At 38.6% G+C, this 25,493-nt stretch overlaps 2 protein-coding genes across 6 annotated transcripts in view; one reads left to right on the top strand and one right to left on the bottom strand.

Annotated features, from left to right (window-relative positions):
* Positions 1 to 6,797, top strand: part of LOC129768406 (uncharacterized) — a 103,595-nt gene extending 96,798 nt beyond the window's left edge. Inside the window, exon 20 of one of the 2 annotated variants that reach the window (XR_008741672.1) lies at positions 5,135 to 5,152. Coding sequence is in view for 1 of the 2 variants with exons in the window: in XM_055770044.1 (XP_055626019.1) it covers positions 5,135 to 5,221 (87 nt within the window). In the remaining variant the exon portion in view is untranslated. Of the gene's footprint in view, positions 1 to 5,134 lie in introns of both variants that reach the window. The other variant, XM_055770044.1, reaches the window with a different exon arrangement.
* A 5,761-nt stretch (positions 6,798 to 12,558) lies between these two features.
* Positions 12,559 to 25,354, bottom strand: LOC129771016 (sodium/potassium/calcium exchanger 3-like). 4 transcript variants are annotated; one of them, XM_055774251.1, is made up of 7 exons: positions 24,719 to 24,976; positions 24,170 to 24,288; positions 14,320 to 14,499; positions 14,120 to 14,256; positions 13,884 to 14,054; positions 13,134 to 13,830; positions 12,559 to 13,074 (listed from the first exon to the last, which is right to left on the bottom strand). In XM_055774251.1, the coding sequence occupies exons 2-7, from the start codon at positions 24,240 to 24,242 to the stop codon at positions 12,749 to 12,751; spliced, it is 1,584 nt and encodes a 527-aa protein (XP_055630226.1). In that variant the 5' UTR covers positions 24,243 to 24,288; positions 24,719 to 24,976; the 3' UTR covers positions 12,559 to 12,748. The 4 variants fall into 4 exon arrangements, with proteins under 4 accessions (XP_055630226.1, XP_055630228.1, XP_055630225.1 ...); XM_055774253.1 differs by lacking the exons at positions 24,170 to 24,288; positions 24,719 to 24,976 and adding an exon at positions 25,245 to 25,354; XM_055774250.1 differs by lacking the exon at positions 24,170 to 24,288.
* Positions 25,355 to 25,493: the final 139 nt, after the last annotated feature.

Below are 25,493 nucleotides of genomic sequence, written 5' to 3'. Positions count from 1 at the left end.
GCCGGTGAAAAACTCCAACCCCGGGATTTGCTTAAAATCGGCTTTTATATACGTTTTGTAGTCCATCACACAGCAGCCATATTTTGTCAGCATCTTCTCGTAGAGCTCCCGTGCCCGAGTTTTAGCCGTCGATTGTTGCCGTTCATCGCGGTTTGGGAAGTTCTGTACCTTGTATGTATGTATGTAGTCCAGCTCTCTTCTTTGCATTCTGGACGTAGCTCTGCGACATGCCGATCTTTTTAGCCAAATCAAGGCTTGAGACGTTGGGGTTTGCTTTAATCATCCGCTTCACCTTTCCCTCCGTCTTTTTGTTCTCCGGTCCCGGTTTTCTTCCAGCTCCTTTGCCGTGGTCCAACGTCAACCGCTCCTGGAACCGCTTCAACACTTTGGAGACGGTTGAATGGTGAATGTTCAACATTTTTCCCAACTGCCGGTGCGACAGGTCAGGAAATTCCAGGTGTTTGGAAAGAATTTGTTCTCTCGACTCGCGTTGGTTCACCTCCATTTTCGTTGAATCGAAAAACACGACTTCGAGTTTGACAGCATGTAGACAATACACATCAATGAGAAAGTGTGCAAAATTTGGTTGATTTTTACCCAATGGTAAAAAAGTTATGCCCTGTTGAATGTGTCGCAATAATTTCGTGTTCGCCCTTTAGAACTACCGACGTTTATATTTACATTTATATGCCTACATGAACATGTTATTCTGAATGAACACTTACCACAAACGTATTTGTTGTATGTGTTGCAAGTATACATCGCTCTGTTTTTTTTTTGCACAATTGTATTTGGGAAGATTTTCGTTCTTGAGACCTTATCGTTGAGTTTTCTGTAGTACAATCCATTGCTTTGTTTGGTTGTTTTTTGGATGAAGCTTGTTCTCTGCAGCAGGGCCCAAAATCTTCGAAGGTGAAAAATGAAGACCGACTCTACTCCCAGTAGCTTCGCTTCGACTAGAACTGCTTCGGCAGTCGCCGCCAACAAAAAATGACTTGACAAGAAAATGAATTGACTAGCGCTGACTAGCGAGGATGACTGATGAACTAGTCCAGTCAGTGGTTATTTTAACTGACTCGACTAATGAATACAAATCTGCCTCTTCATTCAACTGACTTCAATCCGCATTTCCATTTCCCCCTGATACTAATTTTGTACCCGCATACACACGTCTATATAAAGAGGAACGAAAACTTGATTCCTGATGCAAATAAGTAGTTACCCCATCAATGGACGGTTTTTTTCTACCCATCGTGAACTCAAACCAACGAACTTAGACATTTATCAAGTATGCTATAAAGGGAATTAGTATTTGTTAGTATTAGGCGTGCAAAATAGCGCACACACACTGCACGCTATTTTATACGTGTGAGTAGTTTTCGTGAACGCTACAAAAAAAAAATCTAGCTCACCTGTAGCGTTTGTCAAACCACGGTGAACTCAAACATTGATTGATGATCGTTTTGGGGGAAGTCACTTCAAAATGCAATGAGGACAATTTGACTGGGAGGAATGGAATGATATAGTCGAGTCGGTAGAGGGAGATAGCGATTAAACGCCCGGCTGACTGTTCAGTCGTTTTGGCGGAGAAACTGCGTGAAGAGCCATTCACCGACTGACTATGGATATAGTCAGTCGGTTAGTCAGTCGACTATCCTCAGTTGACTATGACTATGCTGAGCCCTGCTCTGCAGCACTTATACCCATTAGAAAGTTCTTCTGTCAATTGAAACAAGATTGTTTCCTGGTTATGTTCCCATCACAAGTGTCTTTGTATAAAATCCATGAATTGATTGCTGTCAAGTCCAAAATATTGTAGAACACTCGCAATGGCCATGTACGAGACCCTGCTTTTTCGCTATATTAGCGTGCCATCTGGTCAACTACATCTACTCCAAACTTGGTTTTATTGTAAAACGATACAATTTCAGGTCTTTGTTTTGTATTGGAATCTATTTTTGCGGATCTATGCTTAGAGTTAAGAAGCAGTACTTTTTTGCGAGGTTTACTTTTATAAATTGTCAGAATAATATTGGCTGATTTGTAGAGTTTTGTAGAGTAAAGAGCCATTTTATCTTTCACCACTTTAGCTCTTCCTGACAGTTCTATTCTATTTGATCGCACAGTTCCAACAGACTTGTTTTTTTTCAAGAGTTCCATATTTGTAAAAAAAATATTTATTACAAACCTGTCCGTATTACCCCAACTATATGTCCATGTTACCCGCATCGAATAAAATGTTGTACTTTTCGGTCTGTTTTAATTTTAGTAAAAAGCAATGAAAAACACTTTTTTGTAAAATATTTGGCCAAATAGGTAGAAAAACAGTATATTGAATTGCAAGAAACTGTATCAAAGTTTTGGAAAACATGAGTTTCCAAAGATATAATTGAAGTACTTCTTAACATGTCCATTTTACCCCCACCTCCCCTACTTTTCGCAGTTCATTGTACGATTGGATATTGAAAGCTGCAGTTTCTACTTGATCGGTCGAATTGTTGTCGATGTGTTTTTCTTTATTCTACACATGTCCATTACGTCTGTACGATAGTCAGTTTTGCGCCCACCTGCTCTTCGAGTTCTGTCAGCCACGGGTTCGAGTTTTTATAATTGCTTTCAAATTTCCTAACCAGCTCCACGCCTTTATACCGAGGACTACATCGAGATTCTTGGGGGCTCTGTTCTACGTTTTTTGCACAAATATCTTTGAAAACAATTTACGTTACAACATGACAATGCTGTTGTTTATACAAGCAATACAATTAAACAGAGAATCAGTGGACCAGAATATAGATTTGCAGCCAGTTCTCAGGATTCTTTCTCAACGACAACCCTTTGGGAGATTTGTTTAGTATCAATTTATCACATAGCAAGACTAATATCAAACCTAAAATCATATGGCAAATCAAACTAGTTCAGAAAAAAAGAAATAAACCTCCTGCGAAGAAGCGTTCGGGATAATCTGAGATCTTAGTTCGAAGGTATTACGCCGAGGAAAAGCAGTATGCTATAGTAGATAAGCTCAGAACTACGATTCCGGAAACGTGGGAGAGTATCGAGATATCTGTTATAAAAAGTTTGATATACAACCAACCGATTTTTTCGAGTTCTTTACCAAAGTGATGGAGTAACTGATTATGGAAATTTTAAAATTTTTGATTGATCACATTTCTCGTTTGGTGGTCATCGGAGCAGCATCGTTGCCGGCGAGCGTCGAGCGGGAATGGATTGTCTTTCTTAAGACAGGTGAAAGAGGAGTAATGGAGTATTTTCCTTTACTCAAATGCCTTTCTCAGGCTAGAGACGAATGAACTACAGTAGTATAAAGTCTCTATAAACCAAACAAGGAAAGAAGGCGATTGATGTATTCGCATGGTTAAAAAAATGTGAAACTCGGAATGGAATGGATTCGGTCGAAGATAATTGGTGTTCAATGAATGTTACTTGAAGTACTAAATAAAGGGTGTGTCACATCAAATTGCATCACGGAAAAAACGCTGTAGAAATTTAATTTTTAGGAATTATATCTTCAGCTTTCGCTTATAATCAGATAAGAGTGTATAGATCACGTTGGCCATGCTTCACTGTCAATTTTTCGTAAATTTGGAAAAATGTCGTCGAACGAAAAAGAGCGCCGTGAATTAATCCTGTGCACTCATTCCGAGAATCCGGAGTTGTCACATCGGGACATCGGTAAGATGCTGGGAATCGTCCAATCCACGGTCAGCAGAGTACTAAAACGATACTTCGAGAACCTAACCATCGACCGGAAGGTGAAGAACGGCAAAAATGGATGCTCCGTCAGTGAAAAAAATCACAAGCGCGTAGTTAAGCAGTTTAGACGTGATCCGAGAAGTTCGGTCCGGGATGTCGCCAATAAGCTGAAATTGTCAAGTTCATTCGTCCAGCGGACCAAGCAGCGGGAGGGCCTGCGTGCATACAAGGTCCAGAAGGCTCCTAACCGCGACGAAAGGCAAAACATGGTGGGGAAACGCGAGCCCGGAAGCTGTACACCGAAATGCTGACGAAGCCGCATTGCCTGGTAATGGACGACGAAACCTACGTCAAAGCGGACTTTCGTCAGCTGCCGGGCCTGTTGTTCTTCTCCGCAGAGGACAAATTCAGCGTTCCGAAGGAGATTCGAAAGCAGAAACTATCCAAGTTTGCCAAAAAGTACATGGTGTGGCAGGCGATCTGCTCTTGCGGAAAGCGGAGCGCCCCCTTCGTGATGACCGGCACGGTAAACGGACAAGTTTACCTTAAGGAGTGCCCACAGAAGCGCTTACTACCACTATTGAAGCAGCACGAAGGCCCGACCATCTTCTGGCCGGATATCGCTTCTATTCAAAGCCACTATTCAAAGGACGTGTTGGAGTGGTACGAAGCCAACGGGGTCACCTTCGTGCCAAAGGAAATGAACCCGCCCAACGCGCCGGAGCTTCGCCCAATAGAGAAATATTGGGCGATTATGAAGCAGGCCCTCCGGAAGAACCCAAAAGTTGTCAAATCGGAGGCGGACTTCAAGAGAAAATGGATTTCTGTTAAAAAAAAACTAAAACCTGACGTTGTACAGAACCTTATGGACGGGGTAAAGAGGAAGGTGCGAGCATACGGGCTTGGGCTCGAAGTATGAATAAAAAGAAAATGCCAAAAGTTGTTTAATAGTTTTTATTTTACTGTCTAAAATTTTCAAAAGGATCGGTCTACTGGACGAATTTCTACAGCGTTTTTTCCGTGATGCAATTTGATTTGACACACCCTTTAATGTAGAGAAGCATTGACTCAAAACACTCATTACATGTTTTACTATGAAAGAAATTAAGGGTGGTCTTTCAGAGCTTGGACAAAGTGTGGAGCTATACCGACTCATAAAAAATAAAAATAAAAGACAGTCTAGACTAATTTAATAAAGTTTGTTTCCGGAAGGGTGCCGTCTACTCGAGAGCGCACTGGCACGAAAACAGTCTGCGACAAAGTTTCAACAAAATTGATCAGGGTAGAAAATACACAATTTCGCGCGGTATTGCTTCACAGATATAATTCTTTTCACTATCTTACTTACCATTTTATTTACTTGAGAATGTTCAGAATCATTTACCTTTCACTAAAAACACATATTTTTTCCCATCCACAGGACAAATCACTAGATCGACGGTTCTGGAAACAGCTTAGTAAACGAAGACGCAACAGTCTTCACGAAGTTACTGTTAGCGATACCTAGGATCGACATTCCAGCAGAACAAAAAAATAAATCAAATCGACCTTTTCAAAATACGATCTTCACTAGTAAACTCAACTCAACCTACATACCTACATTTAGCTATCGTACCGCGTAAGTCAGACTAGTTCGTTCTTAGATAGTGTGATATCGAAGAGTTTGTTGTGAAAAAATAATGTCTTGTTCGTCTCTCTCTATCTTTATTCGGAGTGTTGTTTGTTTTATTCTGAAATGGTTAATTGAAACGTTAAACGAGAAACTTTACGAAATATTTAGGCAAATGCACTGGCATGACAGGAGACACTCGTGATCCGGGCAACCGATAATCAACAGAATGATATTACGTTAGTGAACATAGAAGCAATGAGAAAGCATCTGCTATTTGGGATAGAATTCTGAAATACAATAATTAGAGTGTAGTGCAGCTGCAGATTCGAGTTAGGACAGAGGTTGTTTGCAAGGCCTGATCAAAACGCGATCGATGAGGGCAACAATCGAGCGAATCCATTCGTGATAGTAGGTAATAATGAGTCTTTTTGATATACTACTGGTCCGACATAGTTTGAACTTGACTGTAGCATTGCGAAGATACCATAGCGTAAGAGCAGATCATCTTCAGTGTACATATTTTTAACAGCAGTTTTAAAAATTACAAAAAAAATAAATCGAGAAAGAGGCAACATAAGAAGGAGACATTTGTTGTCACCGCAAGAGTGAGGTACACGATTAAAAATTTTTATATTGAATTGTGTTTGCGAAGCGTTAATGATTTCTTCTACTAACTATTGTTACCCGTCCAAGAAGGGATTATTCTGTTCGCTTGAACTATAGCACTTCGGAACAGGTCAATTCAGAGCCATCGAAAAACGGGTCCCGTCCTAATGTTTTGTAAAAGCATTCGTTAAAAACTTGAAACTGAGAAGGAGGTAACCATTTGTGGTATTCTGTTCGAACGTCCAGCATTGTTTTCATAGTCCGTCTAAATAATCCATCACAGTCGTGTACATAGATTTTAAATTTTAGAACGATTGCGTGGTTTACTGAAATATGCATTCAAGCGTTTTCATCTATAAGCAAAAAGAAAACCGATAACAGAAACGCCAAATCAGCAGCTTTAGTAAGGTAACGATTGTTAAAAATAACTTTCATACTAAAATATCGCGTTTTGAGGAGAGAACATTTTAGCAATTTACATCCCAAATAAGAGGCAAGCTTACATCCAAGATACAATTCATAACAGAAATTCGAACTCTCAGTAACTTAACTAAAATATCAAAATGTCTCAGCATCGGTGGATGGAATCCCAGACAGGTACTCATATGAATCGTAGAAATAGTGGAGCAGATTTCAAACATCACTGAACGAAATTGGAAGGTGAACCGAAATGCTCGTGGAAACACGCGCATTGTACACAACACGAACAAGATTTATGAAAGAGAACAAATATTTTGCCTTATGATATCATAACTTACATCATGGGATACTAACAGAAACAGAAACATTAACATGCGGCAAACCGAAATTACAAATCCGTCGCATCCAAAGATGATGAAGGAAACATGAACGAATAAAATTCACTTTCATTAGACAATTATGTCTTATTAGTTATTATCACTCAAGAGAAATTGTCAAGAGAAATGTTCCAGACATATGGAGAAAATTAATCGAGTCTGCTGGATGAGACGTAATTCGCGGGTACTTCACTGACGAGAAGTTTTGAAGCGTTGATGAAATGAATTAGGGGTCCTAGTGTTCGGCTATTCCAGAGAAAACAGAGATGTTTATTCCAATGTTCATTTGAAGTTCATTTCCGTAAAGAAGAATTTCCTTCTACCATTACGAATTGCATTTCATTTATTAGCTGGATAACATTTTCGACGCTGTCGGAACCCGGATGGGTAGTGGATAAGCATTTGCTGTCAGTTTCTATTTTTCAGTAGCATCGCTAGCAAGCGACGATGAAGCCAACCCGTAAATAACCATCTGAAAATATGTGTTGAAAAGCTAATAAAAAAATATTACATCAACATAATGTTTTCGGATACGAAACGTTAAGTCTACTATTTGTTTCTGCTCAACCTAGTTCGTTTATAGTGCATCACTGTTAAAGTAGTTTCTTTATGTTTTGGACGAGCCGTCGAAAATAGCTATGACCTTGATCGTTGAACTGGAGTCCAAATGATGCGGGAGAAACAGATCGTTTGTGTTTTATTCATCTGGATATAGTTTTTAACATGGAACTTGACCCTTTTTTTGAATATTCTCCCATGAATTCATTGTAGCATTCTCTCAAATTTTCAAATGAATGGCGTTTTTCGACAAGGTTGAGCTAGAGCTTGGGTAGACAGTACACTTTGTAGTTGATTGACCTGAACTAGTGAAATTGCCTAAAGAACATACTGGATGGCGCTCCGATACGCCTACTAGTTGGAGACTCTCAGTGTATTGTGAAAATATAAAGCTTGATTAGAACATTTAGAATCCGGAATCACAAAACCTGTTGTATCTCGCGATTGGTTGAATGTACAAAAATGTTATCCAATCAAAATTCAGATAATTTATTATTCTTTTCAAAATATATTATATTAAAAAATTTAAAAAAAAATCTGTTACATTTTTGATGAATTTTCGTACTTTTCTTCAGATACCCTCAATCAAAGTTTGAACTATCTGTTGGTCAACCTCAGCGGACATTTTATTCCGCGATCTCTTCATGTCTGCAGCATCCCGTGTCACTTTGGCACTCTTCTTCAATTTCCGTTTGACAATTGCCCAATTTTTTTTTTCGAGCCATCCAACATCAATTTTCTTCTTTTGGCTTCCATCCTTCACAACTTTATCAAAACATAACAGATCAACATGAAATGTTTACCGTCGAAAGAAACAGACTTTTCAAACGAATTTCTGTTAGAATACTACAGATACGCCTACTACGACCGCTGCTATAAAATGAACAGTGCTTCCAGTTTCTAAATATTTAAAGCTTATTGTAATTTTTGGTGGGTACTTCCGACAGCAGCTGCTATTTCCTGCAACGTCTTTCCACGACAATTCATACTTATTATCATTGTACGTGTAACAATAACTATTACTTTCTTCTCACTTGCCATTTTGATAAAAAAAAATTAAACATCAATACAAAACAAAAACTAGCACTGCCCAAGCAATGGTTGAGCGTTGACACCAATCACTGATGAAAAAAAGTACGCTAATTCGCAAAGAAACTTACTAACATTGTTTTCAGTTTTTAGGAATAAACAATTAGCAGAAAACTTTTCTCGGAATTTTATTGCAAGTACAGCTAGTTAAATGTGTGAGTAATAAATATGCACCAAAAGAATCAATGTATTCAAAATATTTTATAAAATTAAATGGAAGGTATCGTTAAGTAGCATTTGTACACTCAATTTTGCGATAGACTGTATTTTATACACAAACCCGCCTCCCACTTGAATAAATGCTGTACCAGTATGAGTGAATAGCAAATTTTTTGCTACTTTTAAGCTCATTTAATGTAATGAATGAGAATTTCAAAATATGCGCTAAATATTTATTTTGGGTGTAGTAAACTACTTCTGGGAGGTGCGTAGCAACTACTTCACAGTTTTAAGCTTAATTTGGGTTAGCTCCATCACTGTTGGCTTGCCTTGGCTTGTTTGTGCATAGGGCAGTTGAAGCTTCCCGTCGTATGGTCATTACTGTCCTCTTTTTTGCAGAGCATGCAACTTGGTTGCCCCTTGTAGTCGTTAGCAAAGTTTCCCTCCATTCCACGTTCCCTGCAAGTTTTGGATCCACCTGCCCCCCAGGAGTTCTTCGCCAGGTGTCCGAAGTAAAAAACTTGAAATATCTCTCCAGTTCCTTGGGAAGGGGATGAATGATCCTGAAACCGTCCGTCTGTTACGGATGTATCACGAAATAACCCGTGTTTTCTGCACTTGATGATTAAATCCTTGGTCTATCAAGAATCTAACAGGGTCTACCGATGGCTCGCCTTTGTCACATCCACAACGAAAGAAAACGATTTCATCCTTGGAATACGAACAAATGAAGCTTACAAGGTCCTTAATATGTTAAGACTAGGGTCCTGTCGCATTTTTGTGAAGAGGTCAGCGTATAACACGTCAACCTTAGTTTCGACGAAGAGTGCTGAAGTCACCTTTGCCTCTCGCCTGCCCAGGATTAAGCCAGCGCTACACGATGCTACGAAAACCCTCGAATGCTGGACGCTCGATGATTCGACGCATCGTGTAGTCGACTGACGAGCTTCGAACCTCCAATGTCGAGTGTCGAATATTCGCGTTGGAAGGTAAACCGTTCGTTGTGGATTATCTTCCAACGCGAGTGACACGAGTTAAAGGATTTTTGTCATTCGTTGATTCGACACTCGATGACATTCGATACACCGCTACACGATTCGTCCGAATCTATCTTTGACAGATTGGTTTGTTTACAAGTTTTAGGTGAATGTTCTGTGAAATTGATTCTCAAAGTTCAAAATATTCGGCGAAATATTGCATTCTAATAATGTTGATTTGAAGCATTTTTAATTTACAGCCCGATGTCAGTACAATTGCTACGGCAGCAATTTGAATACTCGCATCGTCATTCAGTTTCCTAACGTTTTTGATGGTAAATAAAAACAATAAACATTCGATCCAAATACTCGCCGATTGTTTGGGCCGATTGCTTTGAATCGAACATTCACTTTACCGTGTAGCAGCACATTCGTCACAACATTTGACGATTCATCGAGTCAAATGTTTGAGTCCAACATTCGAGTGAAACGTAGGACGAATCGTGTAGCGCCCGCATTAGACTTCTTGTCTTTTGACTCCTGGATCTTTTCCTTCTTTTCCTCTCTTTCTTTTTCTTCTGTTCCCTTCTCTTTTTCTTTCTTCTCCTTCTTGAGCTTGAGCTTGAGCTTGGGTAGACTGTAAAATTCGTAGTTGCTCTCTGGATCGACCTGAACCAAATATCGCATTCATCCTCCGTGAGCATCTAATCTCTCGCTTGTACGAAAATTCAACCACATGCTAGTTGAAAACATTAACCCCTTCCCGTATTATTTGATACGTCACACATCAAGAGATTTCACTACTCTGCTGAGCGTTCTAGCGCCTATGTTATCCAAGTACACCACGAGTGAGACTCGATGTTGTACGGGAAGGGGTTAAACATGATTTCACTGTCTCTTATAAATTGCACTGCCAACTCTATTTTTTACTACGAAAATGGAACGATAGCTCGAGCGAGCAACATACACGCACACACACACAGACACACTCTACGAAGGGAAAAAACACGACCCGACACGAAGCCGAGCGATCGACGAACGCGAGAATATTATAATCGGACGAATAAACGAACTATACAAAATATTTTTTCACTGGATAAAAATTAAACTTTCTCGAAATTTGAAATTCCACAGGAATCAATTCCATCGAGAAGGACCGCACACTTTTTCGGGAACTAACACTTTCTACCACTTAAAGGACGAAAACGAAATTTAGTTAGGGATCTTAGGCTCGACATTCTGCACTTGATCTCCTTGTGCACGATGGATTTTTCCTACATGAAGGTGTCGAGTTCTTTGACCCTCGGCATGATTCGTATTCATGATAAAGGGTGTGTCACATCAAATTGCATCACGGAAAAAACGCTGTAGAAATTCGCCCAGTAGACCGATCCTTTTGAAAATTTTAGACAGTAAAATAAAAAGTATTAAACAACTTTTGGCATTTTCTTTTTATTCATACTTCGAGCCCAAGCCCGTATGCTCGCACCTTCCTCTTTACCCCGTCCATAAGGTTCTGTACAACATCAGGTTGTAGTTTTTTTTTTGAACAGAAATCCATTTTCTCTTGAAGTCCGCCTCCGATTTGACAACTTTTGGGTTCTTCCGGAGGGCCTGCTTCATAATCGCCCAATATTTTTCTACTGGGCGAAGCTCCGGCGCGTTGGGCGGGTTCATTTCCTTTGGCACGAAGGTGACCCCGTTGGCTTCGTACCACTCCAACACGTCCTTTGAATAGTGGCACGAAGCGAGATCCGGCCAGAAGATGGTCGGGCCCTCGTGCTGCTTCAATAGTGGTAGTAAGCGCTTCTGTAGGCACTCCTTAAGGTAAACCTGCCCGTTTACCGTGCCGGTCATCACGAAGGGGCCGCTCCGCTTTCCGCAAGAGCAGATCGCTTGCCACACCATGTACTTTTTGGCAAACTTGGGTAGTTTCTGATTGCGAATCTCCTCCGGAACGCTGAATTTGTCCTATGCGGAGAAGAACAACAGGCCCGGCAGCTGACGAAAGTCCGCTTTGACGTAGGTTTCGTCGTCCATTACCAGACAATGCGGCTTCATCAGCATTTCGGTGTACATTTTCGGGTTTATTGCGTCCAAGCTCTTCGTTTCTCACGTCAAAATCACCGTCACCTCATTGATTAAACTACTTAAAGCTCTGCAGTTTTCCAAGAGAATCTTCACCGTAAGCTTCGACAAGCTTCCAATTCCAAATTCTGTAGCAGATTTATTTAATTCTTCTGTACTCGCGCGAAAAATCGTTTCTCGTATACTTTCTGATTGTGCGTGTCTCTGTGACATTGCTATTGTGTATTTTTTGGCGTTATTTGTATTTATTTGAAGAAAAAGACAAAATTGAATGAAAAAACTCCAGAAAATATTTTTTCTTCAACTTAGTTCAATTTCAATAGTCATTTAATTCAGCCACCACAAGGATTCTCGGTCTATCATAACGTAATCATGCTTCCCAGACACAAATGTCGTAATACATGTTTTGATTTGAATAAAAATCCTTTGCTAGATATCAAAACAAGGCTATGTTGCCAATAATACATTATGATGAGGTTTACATGGACAATTAGAGCCATGGCAAATTCCGGTTCCATATCAATATACCTGGTATATTGTTGATAGGTATTCATAAGAGGGTGGTTCAAAAAATAAGTTTCAGTGCCTCAGAAATCGCGGAAAAATAAAGTTGGGACAAAAAACAAGGTGATTTTCGTAATCTACGTTTTATTTTCTATTTTTCTACGTAATCGCCGTAACGTTCGAGGCATTTTTCATAGCGTGGCACGAGTTTTTCTATTCCGAGCTCGAAGTGCGTAGCGTCCAACTTTTTGACGTACGATGTAACTGCGTCACGAATTTCTTCATATTATCGAATCGTTGACCGCCGAACGCCTTGTCACCTTGTCACCTTGTTTTTTTTTGTCCTAACTTTATTTTTCCGCGATTTCTGAGGCACTGAAACTTATTTTTTGAACGACTTTTGTAATTGTAAAAATTTTTTCGGAAAAAGTTCTGAACGCAGTACTGAGAAGAATGTATTGGTGTATTATTTATATTTGTTTAAAAAAGGTAAATGTACGCTTATTCTAATTCTATGATATTTTTGGTGTTCTATCAGGAAATTTAATGCAGGGTTAGTTATCCATATCTTACATCTAACAATTATCAAATAATATCTACAAAATTGTATCTTTTTCTAAAATATATGACTCGACAAATGTGAATTAACATGTATTCTCCGAAGGGAAGATAACATCCAGCTCCACTAATATCATGAAGGTAACTATCACTAAATATCCCACCATTAAGATCACTCCAACCAGCTTACGCAACGTGTACTTAGCAGCAAACAGAACGAAATACAGTATGGCAATAGCGCCGAAAAGAGCCATCACTGAGTACTGCATCCCATACGAGTTGATTTCGATGTATGCCCCCGTGGTCGCTCCACCTTCTTTCATGGTCCTTATGAACCACGGCAAACCCAAGGAGAACAATATCGCAAGAGTGTTGGCCCCCAGGGAATTGGACACTCCCATCGCACCGTTTCCTGTGATAAGTTCATTGTTAGTATTTCGCAGGAACATGTGAACAATACCAAAACGATACCTTGTCTGATCACCGTAACGGCAGAAACGGCTTCGGGCATGCACCCACCGAAGGCAAGAAATGTGAGTCCCATAACCGTGTCTGGAACTTCAAACGTTTCCCCGATTAAGGCCATCATCCAAAAAACCACATAAGATGTGGCCGCTATCCATACGATGCACATCAGGAACGTTAGCGGGTACAATCTGCGATGAGTTCGAGCGTTCGGCACTGTAACATGTACAAGTATCCGGAACGGTAATGTGTAGAACCACCAGAAAACGCTTAACCATGATCCAGTTGAGATTCTGAACAGCTGCATTCCGCTGCTAGTATTTTTGTCCGATTCAACGGTAGAATTCTCGGTACTACTCGGCACTTCTTTGTCGACCGGAGACTCCAAAGCAGAGTTTTTCGTTTCCGCTATCCCCGCTACAGAATATTTGTTTGTAGATTTGTAACTTTCTATGTACTCATCCTTAGGTTTGGGATGCATTCGTCTGCATAAGTCCCATCGGTTTTCGATCAGTTCTACGGCAATTTTCTTCATTCTGTTGTTTTGAAACATCACCAAGAAATACAGGACATACAATATTACGAACAATACCGCTTCATACCAGTAAATGCGTTCATCCCACAAACTTCCGACCAAACAGCTGGTGCTGATTATCACGATCACCGAATCCCTAGTCAGTGGCCACCAGTCCAGTTGCACATGCTGTAAGTGCAAAAATTACAATATTGTCAAGCAGCAAAACCAGCCAACCTTACACTTTTCGTCAACAAGCCAACCAAGGCAGCCACTCCCAAGGTGTTAAACAGCATGGACCCCATAATCGTCCCCAGGCCCATGTCAGAGTCCACTACCAGCGTGCTGATCGTGTTGGTGAAGAACTCCGGCATTGATGTTGCTGTCGCCATAAACGTTGCGGCTGCTACGTCCTAAAGTAAAATTGAGATTGTTCGTTAGTTTCGTGACGACGACTGTCGACATTGATGAGCAATACCTCCGACAGATGCAGATCCTCGCAGATACACTCCACCGAGGGCAGGAAGTACTCACTACAAATGTAGGCCAGTATTGTGAAAAAATAAATGGCGGCGAAAAAATGAAGCACAATCGCACCTTGCAGTCGTTGCGTTTCTGGAATGAAATCGAAAATATGCTGTTCGAAAAGGCAAATTTTTCAAAATGATTTCTACAAACTTGTAAAAATGTCCGGCGGAAGGTCATCCATAGAGGTGGATATCACGCATACCATCGGTACCACAGAATCATTCGTTCCTGGAATAAACTCGATGCTGGCCTTTTCCAAGGTCGATAACTCATCGCTGGTGGATTCGTTCGATGGGTGAAGGTAGTTGAAGTAATCGTAAAGTTTGGGTACTGAAAATAATGTATTGATATGTTAAATATCCAACGTAGAAAAGCGTTTGCCCGTCGAGTGCCGGCACTTGAGAGATAGCGCTTCTTCAGTATTTATTTGTATACTTTCAAAACTTTAAACCAACATAAATTTCAAGGTAACAGACCATGCAGTTCGATAACAATACTTTGTACTACAAAATAAACATCGATAAGGACATTAGTACAACTGCACACTCCGAGGTGAAACCACACAAAGCGATATCAATAACTAAAATAGATATCTGGCGTGCTCTTGAAGCTTCTACAAGGTTCGTTGATGGCGCTTTCTGGCTTGTAAAACTATATTTTTTGGAATTTATTGGAATAAGACCAATGAGATTTATATTTCTAGTTTGAAAATTACAGCATGTAATTTTCGGAGGCTTGAATAATTTCACAAAAAACGTCAAACTCTATCACGGGATAAATAACAACATTGTCCAACATTCTTTTCATCTTCTCGTCGATGCAACAGACACGTCATTAACTACAATGCTATTATTCATCTAATCATAATGAAAGATTTCGATTCCTTCAACATGGTAGATCACAAAGATGTTTGCATGAATTGATTGGAGACGTTTCTACATATCTATGAAAAAAAGGATGTTTACACAAACAATTGAATAAATGTAAAATGTTTAAACGCACTCCACAAATCGTATCGATCAAAAGGAATGGCTAGACCCACAGCGAAATTCAATTTGAATGCATCAATACCGCTGCGAAACAGTCGTAGATATTCACCGTGCATTACATTCTATCCAAGAGAAATAAGAAATAGAAACCACCATACAAATATTGGATTCGCACTAGTGAACCTCAGTCTCGCAACAGTTAGCGAGCAATCAACAGTCTTCCCAAATGCTGATATCACATAAAGCTTGTTCGCGACAAAATCTGGACACCTCAATTTTGGGATAAAACAAATTTACTAGAAGAAGAAGCTTAATCAATGAAACTATTTAATTACATTTATGTGTGTATCGTTGATAATTATCAAACAAATTTCCTTTATTTATTTGGTCTACATAAAAAATTGGTGATCTGCTGACCTGCCATGAGTAGTGTAGACTTGTCAGACTTGAAGATTTTAGAAATGTTTCTATAGTTGTTGCTTGTTGTTTGTGCTGGGACAGCCTTCTCTCTTCATCAGAGCACATTATCGCTCGATGGGACCAAACGCTGCTCTGCAACGCCATTCTGTTTCATGGCAGTTTAAAGAATGACACCAGGAAGCTGTTTAAAGTCTTCTAGGACATACGTTTCATCATCCATGGAAATTTATTCGCGATAAAGCTTACGAGCGCGTGTTTTGACCGTAGGATTCTGCTTATCATTACGGTTTGGCACAGTCTTCACCTTGGAAGAATTCCTTGTGACATCCTTGTGGTGGTTCCTCAGATCCGTTTTGTTCCAATTCCCTCCTTCCTTGCTGTTGTCAAGCGAGTGTCGAACGATTTTAAAACACTGTGAACAGTGCTTGGAGAAATTCCAAGCTTTTTGGCAAGTTTTCGTATTGAGAGATTCGGATTCTCATTGCGACCGCACACAACTTCTTTTCGCACCGCTCTTCTTTCGACGCCATTTTACACTAAGCCTTGCAATAGAAACAAATATTTTCAGAAAGAACAGTCATACGTCCACCACTCTGCAGAGTATTTCACTCATTGTTGGTGTATTTCCAAAGCTTAGTGTGTTTAGGGTTGTCAAAATTTTGTCGCGAACAAGCCTTACAACGTTCGATACAAAGGGAGAATGGGAGATATCAGACACAGTTCAGTTCATGAACAAAAGTGAAACATTGCGTTGCAAACCCTGAACGTTTCTCCTAACAGTCAAAATGCATGATAAGCGATCAGTCATTTTCTAACCGTGAACGTGAACGAGTTTCAAATAGCGTGTTTCTGTGCGTCGGTTCCGAGATGGAAAATGTAAGGTGGGAAGATTTATAAATCTGTGACGTCACAGATTTTGTTTATGTATGTGACTTTTCTCATAATGGTCTACTCCATAGAAAAAGTATTGTTATTAAAAGTAAAAAATAATCAGATGAGATGAATGATCTAGTTTTTTTTCTTTAAACAATGCTAGTTTTAAAAATCATTAGGGTCCAACTGACATTTTAGCAGAAACTGAAATTTCAGTATTATTGAGGTGTTCTAAACTTAATTTCAATTCAATTCTACTTCTCGTTACGTCAACCAAAAACGTAAATGAACAAAGTCAGAGTTACAGAATCGTTTGTTCCTTTGACGGAAAAATATTTGACAGTGCAGTGCAAAAACTTTGCAAGTTTTCGTGATGTAAAATGCACTTGAAAAATAAATTTGATTGAGTCCATATGACCTAAATTGAGACAAAAAGTTTTCCGCTTGCGTCCTAGTTTTAGACGAATGGAGTGTCCGGCACTCTAATTGTGAAAAAAGTTATTACAATTGCTGAAACGAGATCAAATACTTCATGGAAGTGCTCTAAAATCCAAACATAGTAGACATTAAAATACTTATTCTGATATAAGAAGAAATTAAAGAAAAATGAAAAGTTTTAGTTCGTGACATATTCTGTCTATTTTTTAAATGATGAATGTAATGCGAAAAATATTTTTTTGGATTTATTCTGTATTTATTCGTTCAAATATTCAATTTTGTACCATTTGAGTAACTGACTGTTATGCCTGGTATGCAAACTTCCTATCTTCCTGGCTACTAATACAATCAAAGTTTAACACAACCGAAACCCATGAATCTTCCCATCTTCAATTCTTCATCTCGCGTCGGTCCTCTAGCAGCGTGTTTTAACATAGGACTATGTCTTTGATTTCTATATAGGGGGGTCACTCTATGAAAAATGTAAGATTCATTAAGAGTTTTCAAAGGCATATTACTCAAAATCATTTTTGCGACATATGCTGTGAAATATATCATTAGGAAGGAAATTTATGTAGCATTTTTACCATTTAACAGCATTTACCGATAACAGGAATTCATCAGTTATTGTATTGTATGTTGCCCAATCAATTCGTGCTCAATTCACTTTTTATCGTGTCTTGCTTCTAACAATTTATGTAATTGTTGTCCAGGATGTCATAATATCGAACATGTTGTTTGGTTATATAAAAAATGCAATAAAATCATTCAACTGGCTGCTGATTAAGAAGATCGAAAGGGTATACTCACGCATATCAGATTAAGAAAGCTTAAGTAGTCGCGATCTTAATATTATGCTCTCCATATATGTCTTCCTGAGAAACCCGCTTCACTTCCTCGAATGCACATTCCCATTCTCCTTTCTCTTTCCTATACATAAGCAGAACTTAGCACCTGATGAGATCAATTCGTTACATATGCTACACGAATCATACAGTCAACAGTCCCGCTGTGTATATAGTCCAACTGTTAACATTCGAACAATAGAATATTCTGTAGCAACAAAAAGAAACTCTGGGTCTGACAGACTGTCACACACGGTTCAAGTATCATGTTTACTTCTTTGGTGGGAATGTTGTTTCTGCGGTCATAAATTGTTTGGTGGGTGATAAACAATTTATGACCTGTGGTTAAAGCGGGTTTGGGATCTCGGATAATTGAATTTCACCAAGTGTGAAATGATTTGTAATTGAAACATTTGAAACATTTGTAATTTAAGTGTTGGAGGAGATCTGTGGGAAAGTTCAATTTTGGAAGGCGTAGTGTCACAATTCTTACGCCGAAAAATGCAACATGTGTTGTGTATCGATAGAATAGGAATACTCTTACGCCAAAATGGTTAATGTGTAATAGATAAAAATGTGTATTGATAAGATAGCAATACTCTTACGCCTGAATGGCTACTGTGTAATATACAACATGAGAAAAAATGTACACGATAAATTCGGCTCTGTTACAGCTGAATTGCTAATTGCCTAATAAAGCCTAATAAAAATAAACAGATGAGATAAAAAAAAAATCAGCTACACGAACTTCTGAAGAGAGCACTCATGGCCATTGAATACTCAATATGCATCACCTGGCTATAAAGTCATTACAAACAATGTTCCGAATAACGTGTCGACAATGAAGAAAATATTATTTTTATCTATAATATATTTCTGTAGTCATATATTTTTTTGACTTAGGCTTATATTTATGTAGATTCTGACTATTTAGACTTGTGTTTGAAAATTATATATGATGACTCTTTGTCTTCTTCATCTGCATAATTGAATAACCAGAAGAAAAGGGTAGTAATGGCTTAATATTTTTGTGTACATTTTTGAACAGAGTGTGGTTCCGGATTTTTTCACGTTATCTCATCTAACCCGTTGAAGGATACAAGTTGATACAGGAAACCATTTTTTCAGGGCTTCCATTTGATGTATCAAAAGATTCAAAATTACATATTTCGAACAATGAATAATTGAAATGTAAATACACAATATATATACGAATATATTGAAGAATTGAGTTTGTGTGATTATGATTATCAACACTGTAAAAATTTCCTTATATCCCATCATTTTCCTGAAAATAATATGTCACCCTTCTAAACTCGATTCCACCACGAGTAATCGGTTTCCCACATTACTAACCATAGGTTTAAGAAAATTGTTTATATACATTAGGGTGCCAATGAATGCATGGGAAAAAATCGACCCTAAAATTTCAAAAAGTTAACCTATCAAAAATGTTCACCACCTCGAAAAAACACACACGACGAGTAATGCAATTTTAAGACATTTGGCATCAATTCTGGTTTTCTGAAAACCTTGATTTTCGGTGATTTTTTGTTTTTAAAAAAAACTCAAATTTTAACGTTTGTGTAACCAGTAAAAAAAAGTCCGAATGAGCTAATATGTTGTATAGGGTATATTATCGTGCAAATCAACATTTCGTAGCAAGTTCCGAATGAAAAATCGAGATAACTATTTTTATTGGCACCCAAATCCATATTTTCCGTTTCATATTCCGAGAAAAAACTATGTCCTAGAAGGTCGATTTTTGACAAAAAAAAATCGAGATGACACTAGATCTCGACGTTTCATGCAGTTTTAAGACATTTTGCATTAAAAAAACCGTAAACCCTGATTTCCTTCTCCTTTAAGTCCGATTGAGCTAATATTTTGCATAGGGTGTTTTTTCGAGGTGGCGAACATTTTTTATGTAGTAACTATTTGAAATTCGAGATGATCATTTTCATTGGCACCCTAATATACATACAGTTTTAAAAATATATTAACAAATACGGCTCTTTTGAACATATGTAACTGAGCCTGTAAAAATGTGAAAAAACTAAATTCAAATGCAATTACTACACACAATCACAGTCCTATATCAAGTTCTCGTCCTGCCCCTAGGCCCAGACCCATCAACTTTTATTTCACCGTTCACCAAGCAGATTAACCCCTTCTTTATCAGAACTATTCTTCCGAAAGTGTTATTTCACCGTTCACCAAGCAGAAGGGGTTAATTTATCAGAACTATTCTTCCGAAAGTGTTACCTCAAGCGTCCAGAGGCACGTTTCTACTGGAGATCCGTGAGCCTCCGCTCTCGTGCTATCGAGCCAACAACACACGGTGATGTAATTTTGATAATATAGATTGATTCTGTATTTTTCCATCATATAGTGAATTGAGGTTGTTAAGAAATGTGGAATAATGGTCCAGGTGGAACAAGACCGATAGTTAGAGTCTAGCGTTAGTTTTCCAAAAGAGCCTTTTCCAGACTAGACGCGAATTAACTGCAAAAGTTTGGAGCCCGTATGAAAGAAAGAAAAAACAATAGTCAACCTCAGTTCATATTTAACTACCGTGTTGAACGCAAATGCAAATATTGTTGTTTCAGGATACATGTTCAGAATCAGTACCCAGTAACCAGAGAGCAGAGGTTTTTTCGACGGTGAATCGCTCTTCAGGGAGAGTTGTGGATGAAAGACGTCAAATTACATTGTGATTGTGATTTTTTGACGCAGTCAAATCAAATACAGGTCACGTTTTTATGAAATAAAGTTAATGATAATAACTATTTTTGCCGCGAACGGATTTTGACGATTCACATACCAAACGAATCGGAAATTCATTAAGATTTGTTTGATATGCTATACATTACATATATACACATATATATATATATATATATATATATATATATATATATATATATATATATATATATATATATATATATATATATATATATATATATATATATATATATATATATATATATATATATATATATATATATATATATATATATATATATATATATATAGATAGATAGATAGATAGGTTGCGATTCCTAGGCATCAGCAAATGAGATATTTGATGGCGTCCACAGCTCGAACAAACGATGTACATTGCTTCGAGTGAAGACTAGACTGGAAGTTTGCCTTTGCGAGATCCAATATTTATACTCCTACAGCATGGATAGGTAAGCTCACAAATCAGTAGAACTAATGTATGAGAAAATGGAAATGCTTCTAGTTTCATAAATTTAAACCATTTATACACCAGGGGATTGTAATGTATAGCATATCAAACAAATCTTAATGAATTTCCGATTCGTTTGGTATGTGAATCGTCAAAATCCGTTCGCGGCAAAAATAGTTATTATCGTTAACTTTATTTCATAAAAACGTGACCTGTATTTGATTTGACTGCGTCAAAAAATCAGAATCACAATGTAATTTGACGTCTTTCATCCACAACTCTCCCTGCAGAGCGATTCACCGTCGAAAAAACCTCTGCTCTCTGGTTACTGGGTACTGATTTTGAGAATGTATTCTGAAACAACAATAAATATTTGCATTTGCATTCAACACAGTAGTTAAATATGAACTGAGGTTGACTATTGTTTTTTCTTTCTTTCATACGGGCTCCAATGGGTACTGATTCTGAGAATGTATTCTGAAACAACAATAAATATTTGCATTTGCATTCAACACAGTAGTTAAATATGAACTGAGGTTGACTATTGTTTTTTCTTTCTTTCATACGGGCTCCAAACTTTTGCAGTTAATTCGCGTCTAGTCTGGAAAAGGCTCTTTTGGAAAACTAACGCTAGACTCTAACTATCGGTCTTGTTCCACCTGGACCATTATTCCACATTTCTTAACAACCTCAATTCACTATTTGATGGAAAAATACAGAATCAATCTATATTATCTAAATTACATCACTGTGTGTTGTTGGCTCGATAGCACGAGAGCGGAGGCTCACGGATCTCCAGTAGAAACGTGCCTCTGGACGCTTGAGGTAACACTTTCGGAAGAATAGTTCTGATAAATTAACCCCTTCTGCTTGGTGAACGGTGAAATAAAAGTTGATGGGTCTGGGCCTAGGGGCACGGACGAGAACTTGATATAGGACTGTGATTGTGTGTAGTAATTGCATTTGAACACAGTTTTTTTTATAAATTCGTTTATTTTTACAGGCTCAGTTACATAAGTTTAAAAGAGCCGTATTTTTTAATATATTTTTAAAACTGTATGTATATCAGGGTGCCAATGAAAATGATCATCTCGAATTTCAAATAGTTACTACATAAAAAATGTTCACCACCTCGAAAAAACACCCTATGCAAAATATTAGCTCAATCGGACTTAAGGGAGAAGGAAATCAGGGTTTACGATTTTTTTTATGCAAAATATCTTAAAACTGCATGAAACGTCGAGATCTAGTGTCATCTCGATTTTTTTTTGTCAAAAATCGGCCTTCTAGGACTTTTTTTCGGAAAATGAAACTGAAAATATGGTTTTGGGTGCCAATAAAAATAGTTATCTCGATTTTTCATTCGGAACTTGCTACGAAATGTTGATTTGCACGATAATGTACCCTATGCAACATATTAGCTCATTCGGACTTTTTTTACTGGTTACACAAACGTTAAAATTTGAGTTTTTTTTTTTAAAAACAAAAAATCACCGAAAATCGAGGTTTTCAGAAAAAAAATTATGCCAAATGTCTTAAAATTGCATTACTCGTCGTGGGTGTTTTTTCGAGGTGGTGAACATTTTTGATAGGGTAACTTTATGAAATTTTGGGGTGGGGGGGGGGGGTAAAGGAGGGTGCCATACAAATGAAACACAAATTTCAGCATCACTCGAGCAATAATCAAGCAAATGGAATCAAATTTGGCATATTGAGGTTTTGGGGTGCAATGAATGTTTCTATGGTGGTTAGACACTCCACCCCCCTCTCTAAGGGGGTGGGGCTCCCATACAAATGAAACAGAAATTTCTGCATAACTTGAGAACTAATCAAGCAAATTGAGCCATATTTGGCATGTGGAGGTTTTAGGGAGCACGAAAAGTTTCTATGGTACTTCGACACACCAGCACCCTTTCTGAGGGCATGGTGCCTGCCTTACAAATGAAACTTGAGATGGGAGAGTTTTTGAGTACGAGAAATGTTTCTATGATCGTATGACACCCGTTCCTCCTCTGCAAAGGAGAGGGGTCTCTTAAAAATAATGCACATATTGAAACCAAACCTATTCCAACCAAATATAACTATTGAAAATTTTCGGAAAACTATGAAGAAAAATGGGAAAATTCGAAAAATTCAATTCGCATGTGTTCTACCATAACATATTGACAAGCGTTGTTAGTCCATTTGATGTTTACTGTAACGAAATAGATCTTCGTTCGAAAGTGGAAATGGATTTTCATGTGATAAAATGCACTCCTATATCGTCTTCTATCTATATGAATAAAAATGGATCGCCGAATGTGTTGATAAGAGCAAAACTCGAGATTTAGGTCTGTCTTCATTATATCACATTTTCTGTATCAAACATTTATTCCATGTAACGGAGTAACATGTTATTTTCAAGTGGATGAAAAATCTTGCACGAGAATTGTGTCTGAAAATAACCCATGAACGTGCGCTTAGTAAGAAAACGTAGATGTGATAACGAAAAATAAATTTTGGGCGGGATGAAGTTTGCCGGGTCAGCTAATATTCGATATAAGTTGTGAACCGGAGGCGAAACCGGCTATTCCAACAGACTGGTGCCAGATAGTCTAACCCAAATTTTCATATCTGGAGTTCACACAGTTAGCCAACCTCCGAGAATCCTAAACCGCTCAACTGGATCGTGTATCAGCGATTCATCGATAAAAATGTCAATCCCGATTAGTGCCAATTTGAAGTGCCGTCGCTCGTGACAGAACGGCTCCGGTCCGATAACACCATGAAAGAGGCTCTCCAAATCCAAACGCTACGATATACGAATAAAAACGAAAACACGGAATCTCACTAGAGAAATCCAGTGGTAACCAAAGAACTACGAAATGGAGCATTTCATCAAAAACTCCACCAAATTCCACCTCATTCAAAACCGGAGCATAACTAAAATTCTCAAAAAGAGGTCCAGGTCCGTATCTCCGTACTTCGCGTGAAGGTACTTGAAAACTCACTAGTGGTGCACTTGCATATCAGCAGAGTAGAAAAATTACTCGATCCAATGCAAAACGAAAGTTTTTCGCCGGCATGGGTCAGCTCCTTACTCATTTATTCATGAATTGGAATTCTCGTTTCGCGAGTTTTTCACAAACAAAACTTCTAGTTATGCCTTTCGCGGTCAATTACGTATGACGTTGAACACAAACCAGCAGGCCAACACATCAATAGCTGCAGAAAATGTATTTCGAACAAAAGACGCTTACCTCTCCTGAAACACAAGATCAATTCTGAAGTCAGTAACTTCCAGATGAATTGCACGTTTTTGACAGAAAACATTCAAAATACATTAAAATAGGAACAATCGGCTTTCCTTTCCTTATACCTTCAGAAGAAAAACAAGTTATGTCACTACACACTACTTATATATTATAACGATTAATATGTAAATTAAATAGAAAGTTTGTAATCACTACAAAAATCCCGGGTCTAATTTATAATCGAATACAAAACTTGTTTCAGTAAGATTTAGTATCATTTCCAAGAACTTGTAGTACTTGACGGTCACATAATTAAAGCGTATTTCCGCGACTCGAAACTCACAACGTCCATTTCAGATAATTTCATAAATATGACCATTCTCAACGGTATCTCCTCATATCTCCATCTAAATAACCGTTTCAACAGACTCAAGAGCATGCACTTCACTGTCGAAAAAATCCACAATAGAATCGCGCCGGCGCTCGATAGCTAGTTTGCAAATAATCCTGCCATTATAATGAATTCATTCATCTCAATAACAATTGTGCCATTACCATAGATTGAATTGACACCACACGCGAACACAACTAGCGCTAATAAACCACTGAATTTTCCTGGACCCATCATCATCGGACGGTCAGCCTTAGATCCACTCAAAATCAGCAATTTTCCACACCACACGAAGAAGAGACCCAGAGAGGGGCGCGAAAATCCGCGACGCTCAGAACGACTCGGCCACCGCGCAAAGAATGAACTGTGGACCCAATCGGCGCTTATAAATCACGCGTGTCCACTATTGGCGCTGTCTTATCCACGAATGCCTCGGAGTAGTCGAATTGCTCGCTTTGGCACCTATAAATCACCTCACCGCCTATCAGTCGGAAACTCTGTCTGCCTCATCAAAACAATCAAGTGCGGTTGCATTCTTTTTCAGCGCTCATGTTTATCTATAGATACTACTACGGCTAGAAACGAGTTGTCCCCAGCCGGTGAATTACGGAATCATGATCGGAGGAGAGGCAAATCTTGAATAATTGGCGCGCGCGGGCGGAATGGAGGGCAACGCTTTGTTTATGATACCTTAATAGCGGCGCGACAGTTTGTTATGATTCAGTCGAATTTAGGGCCCAATTTTCTTCCTGGAAACACCTGGCGGTTTGGTTGTACCCAAACACCGTCCAACCACGTGTACCAGTTCCGCTCGGGTTTAGTACTCGCCATTAAGTAATCGGGAACCAACAAAAGCATCTGTTTGCTAACGAGACCCATTCAGAGGTACTAGCCCAGAGAGGGGAACACCAACGGGAGAGAATGAGCATCTTCAACCGG

Source organism: Toxorhynchites rutilus, chromosome 2 (genome assembly GCF_029784135.1).
Source record: "Toxorhynchites rutilus septentrionalis strain SRP chromosome 2, ASM2978413v1, whole genome shotgun sequence".
NCBI lineage: Eukaryota > Metazoa > Arthropoda > Insecta > Diptera > Culicidae > Toxorhynchites > Toxorhynchites rutilus.
Note: the sequence above shows the minus strand (reverse complement) of the source record. Positions and strands in the feature narration are given on the sequence as shown.